General features: G+C 40.1%; 1 protein-coding gene across 1 annotated transcript; it reads left to right on the forward strand.

Moving 5' to 3' along the window:
- Positions 1-315: 315 nt before the first annotated feature.
- On the forward strand, positions 316-17,491 carry LOC115317413. The gene is made up of 7 exons (XM_040214443.1): positions 316-358; positions 432-496; positions 8,420-8,518; positions 10,905-10,983; positions 14,152-14,225; positions 15,152-15,241; positions 17,396-17,491. The coding sequence occupies exons 1-7, from the start codon at positions 316-318 to the stop codon at positions 17,489-17,491; spliced, it is 546 nt and encodes a 181-aa protein (XP_040070377.1).
- The last annotated feature ends 510 nt before the right edge of the window (positions 17,492-18,001 follow it).

Raw genomic sequence — 18,001 nt, forward strand, 5'->3', positions numbered from 1 at the left:
CGTGCCTTTCAACAGGTCCAAGCGTCCGAGCTGAATTGTTCAGAGTAAGATCACGCATAGCAGGTGCTAAAACGTTAAGCCATTCCAGATCTCTTCACTTTCGCAAATCATATTTGAAGGCGAACGACGCGCTTTCTTTGTCCATTGTTGTTATAGGTACACGCGTCTTAACTCACACAACCTCATATATAAAAAGGGGGATTACCTACCACTTGCAGACAGAGACAGCGCTAGCCTTTTCCTCAGCACGTACCTCAGGCTGATATCGCACTAGTTTACCGTTCTTTATATTTCAATTCCTTGCGAGAACTGATAATGTCGGCCGCGAGTCTTTTCATTGTATTCGTCGCTTGTCTAGGTAAGCCCTCAAATATTATATATTATTGCTTCACGTAAGTTATATCTTGGCCTATTTGTGCTCCACGCAGCAGGTCAAATAACGTGCGCTGACCTCGATACTAAATTGAAGAGATGTCCAGACGACCATTTCCAGAATGTAAGTGATTTCTTACTGCCTATGAGTAATCGCAGTGTAGTCAATTTCTTGTTTTAATGAGTCGTGTTTCTATATCGTTAGGCGCAGTTTTCTGCGTAAGCTACAACTTCGTGTTTAATTGTGGTAGGTCTTGTACTAGAATGGAAAGTTGGGCGAGTTGGTATGAATTAATTTTGAAAAACAGCGCGAATACCACACGGACAAGAAGGAGGAACACACAGGACAGCGCCTCGTCCTGTGTGTTACTCCTTCTTGTCCGTGTGGTATTCGCGCTGTTTTTCAAAATGAGGTCTTGTACGCTGAGCGGCAAAATTATCATAAAGAACAGTATGGCCACGGTGTATTTTTTTTTTTTCATAGAAAAGAGAAACAACGTTTATGGGACTTTATTACTCTCGATAGAGCAAAAGGAATTAGCAGACGCAACTTCACTGCTTGTTTATGGCAGATTTGTGGATCTAGGAGAAACTTCAAAACTATAGCAGTATTCTCTGAATACCTGAATCTGGTTCAAGATATCATAGGTAAAGTACAGTGTCAAAACTCAACGCACTTCTATTTTAACTGTCTGGATTAATATGAAACTAGAAACAAACTGGCTTAAGAGTCCGAGTTTATTACTGAAAACTGCCTCTTATCTCAAACGTAACACAGAACGATCGGAGTCCATAGGCATTGAAAAATTTCTAAAACTTATTTTTGTGTTCTGTATACTGTGATGTGTGAATTAAAGCGCCGAAAAAGAACCGGCATGCAGTCCTTTATGGCGTAATTTCTTTTGGCGGTTTAATCTCTACAACTTGCACTTCCAAATAGAACAAAAACATACTCTTCTGGAGCGTTCTTGTCCCTTTTTTTATGAAAATATAATTAATGTTAAGCTACACTTCATGCTTTTATTCCGGATATTTTGAAACATTGCTACATTTCTTTTACAATGCTATGCATGCTTCGTTTCTCTTTTTTTTTTACGCGACAATCATCAAATGATGTTTAAAGCCGATTTTACTTTGCCCAATGACGTTTTGGTTTCAAAAGCACAGTCCAATAAAGACTGGACGTCCGACAGCAATGCCTTGCTGTTATTAATTTATAACTTTTGTTATTCTTTTGGCAGCAGGTAGAAATGAAACATTTATTTTCTTTATGTGACTCACATTAATTGAACGCTCAAATACGGCTGTCTCTTAACGCATTCTCTAATAAATTACATTTTTATTTCAGAATCAGCCTAAATATATATATATATATATATATTATACAATACCGTCCACCCACTTTGAAAAAATTACGTATTCTGCTTCAATGTAGCCCGTACAGCTACAGTGACCACGCCCTCGACGTTTTCTTTCATTATTTACTGTTCTCTAGAATACGCTTTGCGTTTTGCGTTTTAAAATGTTTAATCCTGTATATCCTGACGTACACAAAGAGGATCAAAGGTTGATTGGCAATCTAGGCACTCTCATCGACTTGGAAGAACGGTTCTAGAATAAGCATCAATTAACTTCGCAACGGCAATACATTTTTCTACGAATACGAACTAAAGTAGAATAAAAACATGCGTTTCGAAAAAATGGGCATAGACAAAGAAGAAACAAAAATCAAGACCAAAATATGTTGTTTGTGTAGACCAAGCGGTGGCCATTTTTGAGAGCATGTCTTCAATATAAAATAATATCCTGATAATACACATTACCTCCAAAATCCAATATAACTTATTCGCTATTTGGATTATGGAACAAGAAATCTAACTCTGTCAGGTTCGTTCGGGAAGGTGAGAGAGAATCATGGAAGCCAGACCCAGCAGGAGAACTCAAGCGTACTTTACCGTTAAAAGAAAAAAAAAAAAAAAAAAAAAAAAAACAGCAATACGATCAGCGTCGGATAAATGAAATAAATATTGCATTCAAATGTAAAGATGTAAAGGAGGGGTACCGCTCGCGGTACCCCTCCTTAGTATACCTAAATCTTTGGAAGAGCGCTAGCTTGACCTTTCCGTAATCCAACGCATCCGCCGGTGCCATCCGGCCAACCACGGACAGTGCCTCCCTGGTCAAGCATAAGCTTAGTGTGGTGGCCCATTTCTCCAAAGGCCAGCTCAACCCTGTTGCTGTACGCTCGAAGCGAAGTAGATACGAGTCTAGATCATCCCTCCGCTCGTCGAACTGCGGAATTAACTTGTGGGGACTCCCTCGAATTGCTAGGCCTGGCGCTTCCCCGCTCTCGTCTTCCACAGTTCCTGCACTTTCATGACTAATCTCACGTGCGGCGATTTTCAGTTGCAGAAGCTCCCTTTCCTTTTCTAATTTAGCGCACTCTGCAGCTAACGCTCTTTCGGCTGCTTCCCGGTCTTCCCTTACGTTATCACGTTCCTCAGCTCTCTCGGCTCTCACGCGCGCTTTCTCTTCATCCGCCCGAACTCTTTCTTCAGCTACCCATTTCGTTAGCTCGTCACCAGTATACCCCACTTCCTTACCCAACGCGATTATTCGTTCTAGCTCCATATTAACACAACGGACTGAGCTTGCCCTTAACACTCTCACTTCCCGAAAAAAACGCAACTTGGATGTCATGGGCCTAGACGAATCCTGGCAGGCTCGCCAATTTGTCAGGTTCGTTCGGGAAGAGCCAGCGGGGAGAATCATGGAAGCAAGAGCCAGCGGGAGAACTCAAACGTACTTTACTGTAAGAAGAAAAAAAAGAAAAAAGAAAAAAACAGGAATACGATCAGCGTCGGATAAATGAAATAAATATTGCATTCAAAAGTAAAGATATACACTGTCAACACAAATAGTCATCCCCCTGTATAGTCACCATGGGATGGGCGGGTGGATCGTCGTTGGGCAGATCGTCGGAGAATGATGCCCGGCCCGCTGGTGCCTTTCGGACCAAGATGACGATGCCGAGCGCGGTGATCCAAGCTTGGCGGAGTCGATCGCGAGGACGGAACGTGGCCGACCGGTTCAAGCCTGGCGGAGTCGATTTGGAGGACGGGACATAGCCGACCCGAGCTCCGCAACCCCAAAAGACAGCCGTCAAATCTCGCGCTTCGTCGGATTGCTTCGAACCCTTCTCGCGCCTCTTTATTCTTCTTCTTTTTTTCATGCTGCCACAAATCTCTCCTTTGTTCTTTTTCTTTTTCCTTGTCTTATAAATCATGACAAACTCGCAGTGTTTTTAGAAACATGAAGTCGAGATAGATTTCAGTAAGATTTGTTATTCTACAGTCAAAATAGAGAAAGTTTCTAATGGGCTTGCCAGATTTTTCCCTTTTTCCTGGCAAGAGGCGGAACTAAGTTATTAAAAGTTAGAGGAAAAAGCGATACGACGTACGCTAAAGGACCTAAACTGTTGTCGAGATAAAAGATAGGGATCTTTATTTATTTATTTGTCTATACTGCCAGCATCTTTATTTAAACGCCAAGGCAGAAAGAACCCAAAACAAAAATGACTAAAACAGAACACACCAATGCAATACAGGGAAACTAAATAACTAAGAAAAATTTGAGTAGCGCGTCGTTATATATGGTGAGTAATTCTGCTTCGAAAACATTTTTAGGAACATTATTCTATTCGCCTATTGTGGTAGGGAAGAAGGGCGATTTAAAGAAAGTTCATATTCTGATAAAAAGGTTCGTATACTGATAAAAAAGGTTCATCATCATTAACGTCCTATTTTGGTCAATTTTATTTTTTTTTGTAAATGTAGCAATATCAGAGTGACTATCGTTGACAAAGCTGCATATCTCTTTCTTTTATCGCGTGAAACATCGAAAACTTCCAAAACTAAAAATATGACGCTGCTATTTTTTTAGTTTAGCTGGTACAGCAAGTTGGAGGTGGGTTCCGGACCTTCTTATTATCATTTAGCTATGCGCTCAGATCCATTACGTGGTGTTTTACCGGACCGTTGACGTAACGCTTCTTATTGATGAGAAGCTTATCTTAGCAGGTTTCTAAGGGTGTGTAAAATCGAAATAACTTGCCACGCTTAAGGCCGAGACGATTTGGTATATTCCTTTATTATCACGAATGTGTTGTGTTTCAGTTCGTGACCAGACGCCAAAATTGGTTCCTTATTTTTAAATCAAAACAAAGTTGCCACAATTCGGCTTTCTTATTTTTATTTTTTTCTGAAATTCTGAAATTCTGAAATTTGAGGGGTTAAAATCAACTCTAAATTGTGCAAGAAAAATCTAATTATATTCCTTTCGCATCTCACCCACATTTCTGACTGAGATTAGACGGATCTGTATCCAGGCCGATAGAAGAGCGGTGGTCTGGCAGGTAGGGCCACCGCATGGATAGATACTGGAGTACCTGAAGTAGAGTGGTTGATCGCTTGACAGTTTCGACATGCTGTCCCTAAACTGGAAGACGGATCGCGCGGGCTTCTGTAGATCCTGACGCGAGTCACATCCCACACCTAGTTGCCAGCGCCAATGAAGTTGCGTACTAGGTGTTACTGCCCGCAATGTGGGCCGGCTTGTAGAAGCCTTATACCCAGTGGATCCAGCAATGGAGCAATCCAGTCAGCTCGGTATACAGGGAAATCTATATCCAGTATTCCCATGGTAATACCGTGCCCCAACTGGAGGATGGATTGGGTGGGCTCTAGAAGATCCTGATGCGTCACATGACCTCCCTAGTTGCCCTCTGGCAACTAGATGAAGTTCTGTACTGAGCTGAGCTGGTCGCAAAGTGTGGTAGCTTATAGCTGCCATATATCCAGTGCATCCCATAAAGGAACAATCTAGGCAGGTCTGTATTCCACAGCCCAGCAAACAAAAATGGCAGCGCACAGAAGGCGATTTTTGCAAAGGTGTATACAGGGAGATCTGTATCCAGGCTGGTAGAAAAACGGTGGGCTGGCAGGTACAGTCACCGCGAGATTAGTAATCAAGAGTGGTTCAAGTAGCAGGGTGAATTGCGTGACACTTCCCACGTTAATGCCATGCCCCTTCCTCTGTAACCGCTGCCTTTTTCACTAGCTTGACATAGGCAGTAGTTACGCAGACCGTGATGCGTTATTGAGAGGAAACTGTGTACACATGGGGATAATGGTTGGCGCGAGTGGAAGCGTCAGCAATTTATTTGTTTCAAATAAAATGGAGGGGCTAAAGCGGTGTGCACCGCTAATAACAGTGCAACTGAAACTCTGCAGCGTGGATAGAACCCAGGTGCCAGCTCGCAACAAAAGAGAACCAAACAGCGTCTGTGTCTGTGAGGCCCAGAGCGTGCTTGTTGCACAGAAAAGAGCACCGCCGTCTGCTTGAACACATAATATTGGATTCCACCTGGGTTAACACGAATTTACACGTGGAAGGCGTTCGGCTTACACCTATGTCCAATCAGTGAGACGAGCGCGCCTCAACGTTCGGCAGCCAGTCGGCTTATTGACTTGCGTCCCTGTGTTCCAAACGCAAATGGTTACGTACCTGTCATATACCACACTCTGTATTAAATAAACACCAGTCTTAGAGGACCTGGAGAATCCTATTTTATCAGCGTTCAGATAGTCATCAAAGTCCTGAACGAATGTATAAGCACTCTACACATAGTTGAAACACACAAAAGAACAGACGTCCTAAAACGCCCTACGCATGGTGCTTTTTTTTGTTTTTTTGCCGGTAGTTTAAAATTAGCCAAGGAGCAAAAGGGCTACATTTGGCCTCTGTGCTACAAACGGATATGGCCCATTCGGATAATATTTATATTTCCGGGCAAAATGCAAAGGTGTCACTTGCGCTAACCACAAAATGCAATAACACGTCATCTTATCATGACTATTCAAAACCTCAGATAACTAATCTTTACATGTAATTTTGAGCAGCCGGCGTCAGAGCGCCCTGGCAGCCGGCGAGCACCCCGGCGTCCGGCCTGTACATATGGACTGATTTCGAAACCCCATAAGGGTAGCCGGCCCTATCATTATTGAAGAACACCTCTAACCAGAATTTTCGCTCTTCTGAACTGGCTATGCCTGCGTCTCTATAACTTTTATCACTCAACCTATTCTCACCATTCGTAGTGATCGGGCTTACAATACGCATAGTCTTGTTCCTTTTAGAATTGTCTCCGAATGGCTTCTTCGTTTAGTTAAACCGGAAAAAACAGCACCAACATTCTTGCTAAAGCGTATTTTAAAAAAAAAAAAAAGTTAAACAAATAGGAGAGGCATAACATTGCCTTTTTTTGTCCTCCAGAAAATGCATAAATATAGCAGATATATCCCAAACATTGTTGTCTTCCATAAGTTCACAGGAAACAGTGTACCCGTCTAAATTGCAGCGTGTCTGCTCGCATTGACCTCATTTAAATCTTCAATGTATAATTTTCACGTTTTAATTTTTTGAAAAAGCACCTCCATGAGTGCCATCCTAAGTAAAACGCTATTAGCTAACTGAACAGCCTCAGTTACACCAATACAAGCATAGAGATTCACGCTATATAGCCTGTTGCAAGCTTAACACAGCGCAGACGTATCATATTCGCGTGTGCCTAAAATTACTAGAAATACTTTTCAATATTTTATAAAGGATAATTCTTTCTTGAATAAAATATTTGTCACAACTTCTGTTTTACTGGGTATGTTTGTACACGCCAAGTAAGTTCGTCTGCTCCTTGGATCGCCAGTGGAGAGAAGTCACAACGCAAGCTCTGATTTCAAGATACAGTTGGTGGCGTATGTTCTCATACGCGGCAAAAGCCTGTCAGCTGTTTGTGCAAACGCTGCAGCTGCGTCGGGGCTCTAAGCCCCCACATTCTCTGTTACCGTATTCATGGCTGCCTTGTCTTTTTGAACCGTGAGCTACACTGGCCGAGGTTGAGCAGTTTTGCGTTGCTCGCATAATGAGCCGTGCTCAGTGCTCCGCATGCGCGAGGAGCAGTGACGTCACTTTGGCGCACAGCTGGCGCGCCGGAGCCACCACCGCCGCGCGCTCCGCCGCCGCCTCGCCCGCCTCGCCGGTCTGCGAATTCCAGAGGAGTGACGTCATAACCGCGGCAAACGCACTGGCGCCGCAGCGTGCACAGCTGTGCGCCTCCGTTGCGCACTAGCCAAGTCTGACGCTGCACCGGAGCCGCTTGATCGCGCCTCTCATTTTGTGCGCATATACTCACGCTACGTTTATCCTGGCATAGCCGAGCTAAGCCACCGCAAGTTTTTACGGCTGTCGCAAATCCGCCGATAGTTTGAGAACTTTTTGTTTCTCTTCTCTGCATTCGAGAAGAGAAACAGAAACGAGTTCAAAGAGAATGTTGCTCTTTGCCAACTTGCAACCACCGGGAACGACATGAAAAAATCAAAGTCGAGGTGGTTGCTAAACAACCACAAATAATGGCGTCAGGGGGCGGCGTTTCGTTGCACACGTGATCAGTGCCTCTTGTAGATTCTCGCCACCTCTCTCACGCACAGAGAGACATGTCTTGTTTATTTTGCTAGTCCTATAGTTTTCTGGTCTTTTGAGCTCATTTGCCTAATACTCAACAACGGATACGAAAACCTTTCATGGAGTACAAATAACTTTAGTAAGCACAGGTGAATAGCTGAATGCCATAATTATTCAAATTTCTGACCTTATATCGACAACAAATTTACCTTTATGGCAACAGCACGTTAAAAGTCAATCGAGATATTGTTAGCCTAAAGTTAAAATTGTTAAAAGAATGGAGCGTCTAAAACAAAAGCCGTTTATTTAAACTCTGTACCTATTTTCAGCATTTCTGTTCACTGCACTTTTTTGCGTGGATTAATTAACAACTTCTCTCTTTCTTATTCCGTTAGATACTGAAGTATTAAGGCAAATACACATCAAGATTGTTTTATATAAATGAAAACGTTCTCCTTGTTTGTTTGATTTTTGTATAATTTCATTTTATAACATATTTATTGAATAATTTCTTTTTCATGTGAACTAGCCGGGATATTCGCCGGGCTGCACTTACACCTGCAAGAATGGGGATTCTGAAGATAAAACAGAATATTGGGGTACTTATACAGATGCTACCCCGTGCGTTGTAAGTATAGCTTCACAATTACTACGATCTTGTTTACCCTTATTCCCTTTATTTGTAACCTGTAAATGCATGTACAAGGCATGACCGGGCCATACATGTTTGAGTTAAAGATGACTGCATAACGTAATGGCATTTATTATCGAATTTATTGACTCGTTATTTATATTGCGCGTCACTTTTTCAAATGAGATTATACAATTCATTGATACAAACAAATAAAAATATTACTTAAATCCAACGTGTTGGTCACATATTGGAGGCAGTGCGACAACTCATTTAACCTTTTTTGTAGTAATAATTTGACATGAACACTTGAACATATAAAATTGTCATTTTTTGTACAATCCTCAAGCATTGAGCGCAGCTCATTTAAACGGACAATTTTGTAATGTAGAGTGTAATATTATATTGTGCCAGAAATGTATAGATATTTATGAGTATTATTTCTAATACGAGAAATTATCTTAATGGTTGCCTTTGTTTGAGAATGTTACCTTGACGATCGTACGAAAAGTTACGGATTCATACGTTTATATAACTGCTGACTAAAATGAGTTCCTCCATCTCGATAATTCTTCAGCGCAGACATTTCTTAGCTGACTTAATTGTTACATAAGACCAATACCGTCCGATGTATTTATTTGTTTAGAAGACTATAACTCGTCTCAAGGAAAGTTGTTCAGATCTTTTTCCACGTTCATAACTGTAGTTGGAAAACACATAAAATAATGTCGAGTCCAACAGAAAACTCCCAATGCAGTGGAAATCGAAAATTCAGGGAAATCCCCACAAGCTCTCACTCTACATCAAGCAGCTAGCTGTAATTATTATCTGTGTGCTGTATTCTTGTAATCTTGCAAGCTGTCAAAAATATACCGTTTCATGGCAAGGTAAAAACACGGTCATTGTTTCCACGTGCACGTTACTCAGTTTAAAACGGGCTCCACTTTTATTGTTTCCAAAATTTCGGTAAGTTGTGGGCAGGCGTACATAGTACAAAGCGGCGATGTTTCAATTAAAACAGTTTTGTGAATTATAACTTTTGTTCGCGCCTGCAACGCATGCGGGGTTGTCACAGAGTTGTCACAAACAGCTCGTCGACGGTCACGCATTTTTCAAACTGAAAAAAAAATCTTAAAGCGTTTTTATTTTTTTTTATGTCCCGACGAGTGCGTTGGCACGCCAGATTTTTTTTTTTTTTTAGCTACAATTTTTTTTTTTTTATTTTCTTTTTAAAACCGAGCGTTCCGAGATATATTATGTAATGGGCGTAAATATGTTAGATTTTTAGTGTTGTCCGTAGCAGGGTAGGCGGATGTAAAGCTTGAAAAAAATTTTGATTAAACCAGCTGAATGTTCGAGTCCTGCCGTGCTGTGTGTGTCTGCTTCTCACCGGCATTTAGCTGTTCAGAAATAATAAAATGGAGCGCCGTAACGTAGTTCCAAGCTACTTGTCTGAACTTTTTGTTTTCACGGGTACGGCTTCTTTATATGCTCGATAATAAATTTAGTTGCACAAGACTGAAAAAAAGGTTTCTGAAGCCCTACTATGTCAATAAGATATTTGGTCAAGAAGTAAACTTACCCCCGCACTAGGGTTGTGATATTCCGTAACATTGAATGATATTTTTTCAAGAATTATAATTACGAATGCTAAAATCTATAGCTCATTTACGAAAAAAAAGATGCTACAACTCAAAGCAAATTATCGCTGACAGTTTTTTTCTTTGCACCTGCGTATATGTTGATTCATAGATTCAATACTCTTTCCGTAAAGAATGGCTCAATCAGAACGAAAGTGGTTACTAACGAATAAATGACTGGGTTCTTGGACACAAATATGTATATAATAAAAATTGTAACCCATGTTTCAACGCCTAATTGACATCGCTTACTGAGTAGGGGTGCGTGCATACTCTTAAAAAAATATTATGCTCCAATCGATTTCTCGTCTCTATTGCAAAAAAAAAGTATATGTTGTACAAATTAGGGTTGTTCAAGACAAGCAAAGTTTTGTTTAAGCGTATTCTAGAAAAATCTATCTGTTGATTAGATTTCCGGAAACGTTTAACATAACGATTGCCATTCTCATTGTAATGAAGGTGCTCTATGAGCGTCAATCCTAATACATCGCCTCTGAGTACGTTTAATCGCGGTCGCCTAGACGTATTTCAGCAGCCGTGTTTCCTACCCGCAAGACGCTATTCCTGTATACAAAGGGGCCGCGTTATATTATAACATATTCGAATTACCCTGGTTTTCTGATACATGTGTGTTGCCGTACAAATTAAAACCCGGAAGTTTGGCATTTTAGAATGTATATTTTTACTATATGAATCAATATTGTTGCGGTATGTGAATTTAAGAGACAACGTTTTCACTGCAGGCTCCTACAAATGATAACAGTACAGAGTTCACACACATTGGGACTTGCAAAAACGGAAAATGCGTTCAATACGGTGAAGGTAAGAAGACTTTGCATTTAATTTTTATATTTAAAATGTCGAGAATAACACAATTAGCGGTTTTAATGATAATTTGTTTTGCACTTAGTTCTTTGCCAAGTATTGTTACCAATCTAAAATGCCGCATCGCCAATACCTCAAGCAGGGATTCGTTAACAGTTTTTGATCAGAGTTTTTGTGTAAGCCTCCTTCATGCAGTCATATTTGCACACTTTATCTGGCCTGAAAAATCTATAACATGCCCTACCATTGGAGGGTTGATTAGATTGGAGACCTAGGCGAGGTGTAGCACAATCAGCCAAAAAACGTAGCATAATAGAAATGAACAACACAAAATACATCGTCCTGAGGCACGATGTTGAGTGCTTTATATACCCTGACAACTTCTGCTATACTATTAGTTGGAATGCTCTGCTGCGTGTTCGATACGGAGGAGGGATAGGAAGCGATGATTTTAGCTTAGAAACAAAAACTTTATTTAATTTGACGAGACGAGGTGCAAAACATTGTGGAGGATGGATGTTTGGGCCAGTTAGTGAATCATACTCTACGGTGCAACGCAGAGAAACAATCACTCACCAGTTACTCAGAAAGACAAGCACACGCGCTGAACTTACAAATTTCGTGTATTCAACTACTTTGTTCTTCTCTTAAACGTCTGGATTGACTTTCCAGAACGTGATAAGCGGACGAAATAGCGCTAAATACAAAAAGGCGAAAGACAAGACAAAGGAAAAGAAAATAAGAAAAGAGAAATAAACGTTAAAATAAACATGCAAAAAAGGAAAAGGATTTCCTTTTCTCCTTTTGCTTTCTTTTTTTTTTTTTTTTTTGCTTTTCTCTTCTTTTTTCTTTCGTCCTGTCTTTCGCCTTTTTTTCTTGTATATTGTGCTATTTCTTCTGCATATCACGTTCTGAAAAGTCAATCGAGACGTTGAAAAGAAGAACGAAGTAGTCGAATACACGAGAGTTGTAAGTTCACCCCGTGTGCTTGTTTTTCTGAGTATCTGGTGTGGGATTCTTTCTCTCCGCTGTCACCGTAAAGTTTGAGAAGCATCAACATACACGGAGCCATCGAGCGGGTAAGGAGGGCAGAAGCGCTTGTGCGGGGCTGTGACCGGCCACCAGGCACGTACACTCGTGAACGATGTGAAGGTGAACAGCCCTCTTCTTGTTTTTGACGCTCCTGCAAGTTTTGGAACGAGCTCTGTTCCAGAAGGGGGCTAGAAAGCAAAGTTTAGACCTCCAAGTCACGTACCATTTGAGACCTTGAGAGTTAATATAGCTTTAGCGAGCCGTAAAACAGGCAAGAATCCAGGTAAGGTATTCACCTTCATATTGCCGACGGGTGTACATACGGTCATCTGGTTCCACTAGTATAGGGCAACACTGGCGCTTGCAAAACGCAATTGCTTGGACTAGCAAATGTGCTCTGCAACTGAAGCACCAGAAAAGAAAAGAATCACGTTTGTAACTCTCCTGAACTAAGGCCTTCGTGCAGTGCGTGGTAACTTCTGAATGAAGAATGAAGAAAAAAAGAAAGGAAAAGACCGACAAGCAACACTGGTGGCTCCAGTGTTATCTCCCCCTTAGCTCTCGTTGTCGTTCCTTCGGACGGAACTTTGACCTGTTAGTGTAGAGCATTCTAGGCAAAGGTTACCCCCCAAAAAGTATTTGATATTTGAGAAGGGTAATATATATAAGCACCTCCCCGAAGGTCACTTGGACGTTCACAACTGTGTTCCACAACAATACAAAGTTAAGGTGTAGCGCGTAACAATTCACGCAACATTGGTCCCAGAAGATTATTTGTTCAGATATGCTCATGATATGTACCTTCGGGAAAGTGAGAAAAATCATGTCAGAGACTTTTTTCAGTGCGTCAACCGAACTCCAGTTAAGCCTGATGTAACACAATCACGGTTATAAAGCGTCATAGAGTGTCATAGCGTCATCAAGATGATAGTGGTTCACAAGCTGCAGTAGTGCATCATGCGGGTATAGGTCACACACATTGGGACTTGCAAAAACGGAAAATGCGTTCAATATAATGAATGTAAGAAGACTTGCATTTAATTTTTATATTTAAAATGTCGAGAATAACACAATTAGCGATTTTAATAATGATTTGTATTGCACTTAGCTCTTTGCCAAGTATTGTTACCCATCTAACATGCTGCATCGCCAATGCCTCAAGAAGGCACTCGTTAACAGTTTTCGATCCGAGTTTTTGTGTAAACTTCCTAATTGATCTGATGTAAACTTCCTAATTGAACTAATTCCTAATTGAGCTAGCTATTGCTATATGAGGAACCTTATAAGTTACCTTATAAGTCTCTTATCCGCGAAGACCCGCAAACTAAATATTATGAGAAGATTGCGTGGTATTGAATCATTTACTCACCAACAACGTTTTTCTTGAGCGGAATTATCGGAACTCAAATTTTAGTCCATTTATCAGGCGATGGGTAGAGCATCGAACATGATAGTTTTGTAGGAATCACTTAACTGACGGTGTGCCACAATCAAGTAGGCGTGGCGCAGAAAGATGCAGTGGAGTGCCAGTGGAGCAGATGGTGTTTTATTTCGTAAAACCGCAATGCGGCAGCCGTTCGAAAGATACATTGGCAGCGGTTTTTTTTTTTTTTTTACGTAGTTGTTATTGCTGAATGTCTACATTATCCCCGACAGCGGAAGTTTCGTAACCAATTTGTGTAACGTTCCACACACAACCATTCAACTATTAAATCGTATACAAACAACACCCTTCAAGTTTGGTTCTCAAACTACATAAAACAAAATCATATTCCGTTCTTAAATTGTTTTTATTTGTACCTAGAATTTTCTCCTCGAGAAAACATTGCCATTTCAACTGGATCATAAAAGACTGAAAGTTAATTTTAAGGATATAGAGTTATTTTCAAAGCAAAACACCTCTTAGACAGTGTTTTACTAGCCCAACTATTTAAAGGAACAAGCGACGTTTATAAACTGAGAATAATATCCATTAACGATCCACCTATATGTTTCAGTTCCCGAGTCCCTCCAACATACCGTTTTTACCTCTTTTCTAATTAATTTGTTATAAACTACACGTTCGAAGGGCTCGTCTTTAGCCATATCTAATACCGCGCAAAACTAATGTTTCATACATTTCCATTACGACAGATAATATTCAACAAGTATGGAGCCAACTTCCTGAGCTGCAAGGCCAGTTTCATAATTGCGACACCATTTCAAGCGTGAGTTTCGAAACAAATAAATATAATTATGAAAAGTAATTCAAGCCAGACGTACAGTAGAAATGATGTTATTGTTTAGCTTTCTTCCCCAATTTTCATATTTGGTTATATAGGCACTACACCTCATTGGCAAGCAAACGCAATATCCTACAGTGAACAGGCAACTCAATATTGAGCTATAAATCTAAGTGTATGGTTTTGTTAAATCCTCTTTCATAGAAACCATAAGTAGTGTGTTTGAGTTAATTTGTGGCAACGTATCAAAATAGTTGATGCACGCTACGCGTGTCGAACCAATGCAGAAATGTTCACAGACTTGTTACGCGAGCCCAGACATTTTGGCGATGTGCCTAAGTGCCTACTTAAAATAAATTAACTACGTCACTTTTTAAAACAGAAATTTGTGCGCAGACTGTCCAATGCAAAGTATGTGGAGCGTATTTAGAAACATATTGTGTCATTTTAGTTAGTTTTGAGGTTTTCTTAAACCTCGTAATTCTCGCGCGATACTTAAAAAAGTCCCACGCGGTAATGCAATTTGTTTTTAGATCTCGCCATATTTTTATGTTTAAAACCATTAGACACAATACGACCTTCAGTAAAAACGACGCTAGTTGATTATTTTAACGCGCTTTACAACTTCTGTATTAGATGGTGTGTGTACAAAAAGTAATGTTTAAAAGTTAGCTATTTACTGTTTCTTAATTAGCCTCTTGTGTTTATTACAAAAGTTTCATGACTCGCTCAATAGCACTGTAAAAAATACTGGGTTGTTTCGACATATGTAGCGTGCAGAAGCTACTTTTATTTATTTGCGTTATTTACCTGAAACTCCCCGTATATTTCTCCCATTGATGTTAGGAGGGAAATGTTATTGCTGTTTTATAAAGAGTGAGTCATGGCGCTTTGTAACATGCCTTCTTCAGAACGATACTGTGGAAAACTGCCTGTATATTTGCAAGACAGATGGCTACGGATATTCCTACGGAGTTTACCAGGATCGCAGCACATGCAAAGTGAGTACTATTAAACAGTTACCAGTAAGGGCCCAGTTGCATTGTTTCAAATATAATATAGATTTGGTTAAGGCTAAGCTAGATAAAAGCTGGTCTACATATTTGCGTTTAATTGTGGCTGACTGCGTTCCGATTGAATGTGACTGTTTACAACGAGAGATCACGATATCATGCTGGCGTGTAGGCGTGTAACTAGACTGAAGGTTTGACCGTATTTACGACACCAAATCTATCCACACTTCATGAGCAATGGTCGCTTAATACATTGTAAGGAATATTTAGGCAGTAAAATAATGGTGACTAAACATAAACAAATATACGCAGAAGCTCGTGACATTATCGCCAACAAACGTTCATTGCGAAAACAAAATTCTAAAATTATAGCGGGAGGAAGAGCCCGTAAAGTATCCACGTCCGCCTTCCCAAATCCGACTCTTCCTTGATTCATTCATTTATTTAAGTGATAACGTAGAAGGTGACGGGAATTTTTTTTTAGAGATTTAGAGATGTCGCAAGTTGCACATCTGTGTAATAATTGTTAGTGACGTTACACCGCTGAAGTTGAAATGTAAAAACTTGTAGCCCGAAAGGAGCGCTGAAGAGTCATTGGCGGTTACTTGGTTTATATCCATAATGTGTTTAGAGAGTGTAACGGAACACCACGAAAACCGCGAAGAAATGCGTAACTCGTTTTTAAGATGACAATCTGTACGAAACAAAACATAATTGAGAACTGGTAATTGTTGGATAAGAAAGAACAAAATCCTAAACGCCCCACGAAAGGAATCGAACCGACGGCCCTACAATTTTGCAACCGAAACTCAATGACTGCGCCGGGAAAGTTTTTCTTTTTAGCTTATTTCGCATTAAATTTTTTCCTTTTTTATTTTTATATGAAAAAGGGGTAGGGCAGACGGTTGGCACCAAAGGAATTGTTGCGGACGTGAACGCGCAGTGTCCCACGCCGGCCTTCCGCGTTTTCACGCGTTAGAACAACAAAGGCAAAGAAAGCTAGCTTTACGTCCTTTCTTATTTATTGCCACATTGCTTTCAGTGCAGAAAATAGCCATGCAGGCTAACATTTTGCTAACACACAAGCCGAGTTACGGCCAACACTGATTGGCTAGAAGGATCTTAAAGCAACCAGCCCGTCGAGGACAGGAAACCAATCTGGGACATCTCCCAGAGCCTGATACCCCTCTCGAATATGTATCATACTGCAAGAAACAGCCGGCTTGCAGGTTGTACATTACACTGGCATGCCGCGCTCCCCTACGGCTCTTCCAGATACAGTGTAATCCAACCAACATAATAATATTATATGGTAGAGTGTCTCCTGAGTCAACGGGCAGAAAGCGTACCTCATGCGCAGTTTAAGGAAAGTCCTTCAGATAACACTGTAGTACACCCCAGTCCCAACAATCTAAGAACTAGCTTTGCGTGCATTCAATAATCTTTCGGATTAGAGTTTTGTGCTTCTAAAATCCTCGCATGCTCTTATATCCTCCTCTTCCCTCCGTTGGCCGCATTCGAGCTGCTGCGACAAAGCGGGGATGCACGGTCCAACAAATTAATATAGAAATCAGTGATCATCACTTAGACAAATATATACTTTTGAAACATGCATACCTTATTGTGAAAAGCTCCAGAACCACCAATGAACTGTGTGTTTATTGTGATAATACGTAGTTGATGTATGTTTTTTTCTTTGTTAATGTAAACATGTGAAATGGCTGTTCCTCGGCTACTATTTGCCCTTTTATTGCAAAAGGTCTACGACATAAGAGTAAATAATTTATTAATGAAGAGTTTATACAATATAAGACAAAATTTGGGGAGATAATATTTTTTTCTGTGAAATATTACCATGCAAATAAATATTTGCTAGTGCTTTATTCATAATTTATGTATTGTAGTAAAAACTGCAAATTAATATTATGATTTGTTGAAGTGGATGACCTATCTTTTAAGATATATTTTTATGTCACACATTTAATTATTTATTTAGCAAAAAATGCAAAGAAACTTATGTTCAGTTATGGCTTGTGCCGCACAAAAGTGTCGTGTTAAACGTTATTTAGTTCTTTATCAACCAATTTGTTACATTTGATTAAGAAACCAAATGTTCACCGAAACATGTCTCTTCTCTTTTAGTTAAAAAAAGGCGGGCTCGGCATCTGCTTGAGTGGATTTTGCCACGGAAGAGAATACTTTCCGACAATTGATAACGATTCCCTGAAACCTCAGTAAATAAAAAAATCTTGGGCACTGAATTGTGTTTACTGCTGCTATAAGCACGAGATACTGGGAATTGCATCTCCTGGTACTGCTTCTATTTCCTGTACGAAATATTCGTTTGTTCTTGTCTTCCAAATATTTTAAGAAAAAAAAAGTAACGGTATAGTTCTATTTATACAATTTATATAGTCACTATAAGTGACAACCAAATAACTTCCTGTCCTACAGGGTCAGCTATTTTCGAGGTTATAGGAGGAAGGTAGTATATACAAGTGTGTTAAATATTTTCAGAAAAAAAAAAAGATATTCGCAATACAAAAAATTGCCAAAATGTCTTGGTGGAACTGGCTTTACTTTAAAACAACACCATGACTTCGAACACACCTGTGTTTTTATAAATTTCCTCATACTTGGCTCAAGAGTTGCCTTTTTTTTAAATTTATCTTTCTGAAACATCAGGTTGTAAAATCTAATTATCGTAAACTGAATCACACGATATGTTTAAATTAGACATTTGAGTGT

The sequence above is a fragment of the Ixodes scapularis genome, unplaced genomic scaffold (genome assembly GCF_016920785.2).
Source record: "Ixodes scapularis isolate PalLabHiFi unplaced genomic scaffold, ASM1692078v2 PGA_scaffold1__304_contigs__length_218370807, whole genome shotgun sequence".
Taxonomy (NCBI): Eukaryota; Metazoa; Arthropoda; class Arachnida; order Ixodida; family Ixodidae; genus Ixodes; species Ixodes scapularis.

Excerpts from the sequence above, each read along its gene's own strand:
- LOC115317413 (XM_040214443.1), top strand. The coding sequence starts at position 316 with ATGTCGGCCGCGAGTCTTTTCATTGTATTCGTCGCTTGTCTAG. Across the intron at positions 10,984-14,151 it reads ATGCGTTCAATACGGTGAAG|ATAATATTCAACAAGTATGG; the intron begins GTAAGAAGACTT and ends CCATTACGACAG. Across the intron at positions 15,242-17,395 it reads AGGATCGCAGCACATGCAAA|TTAAAAAAAGGCGGGCTCGG; the intron begins GTGAGTACTATT and ends CTTCTCTTTTAG.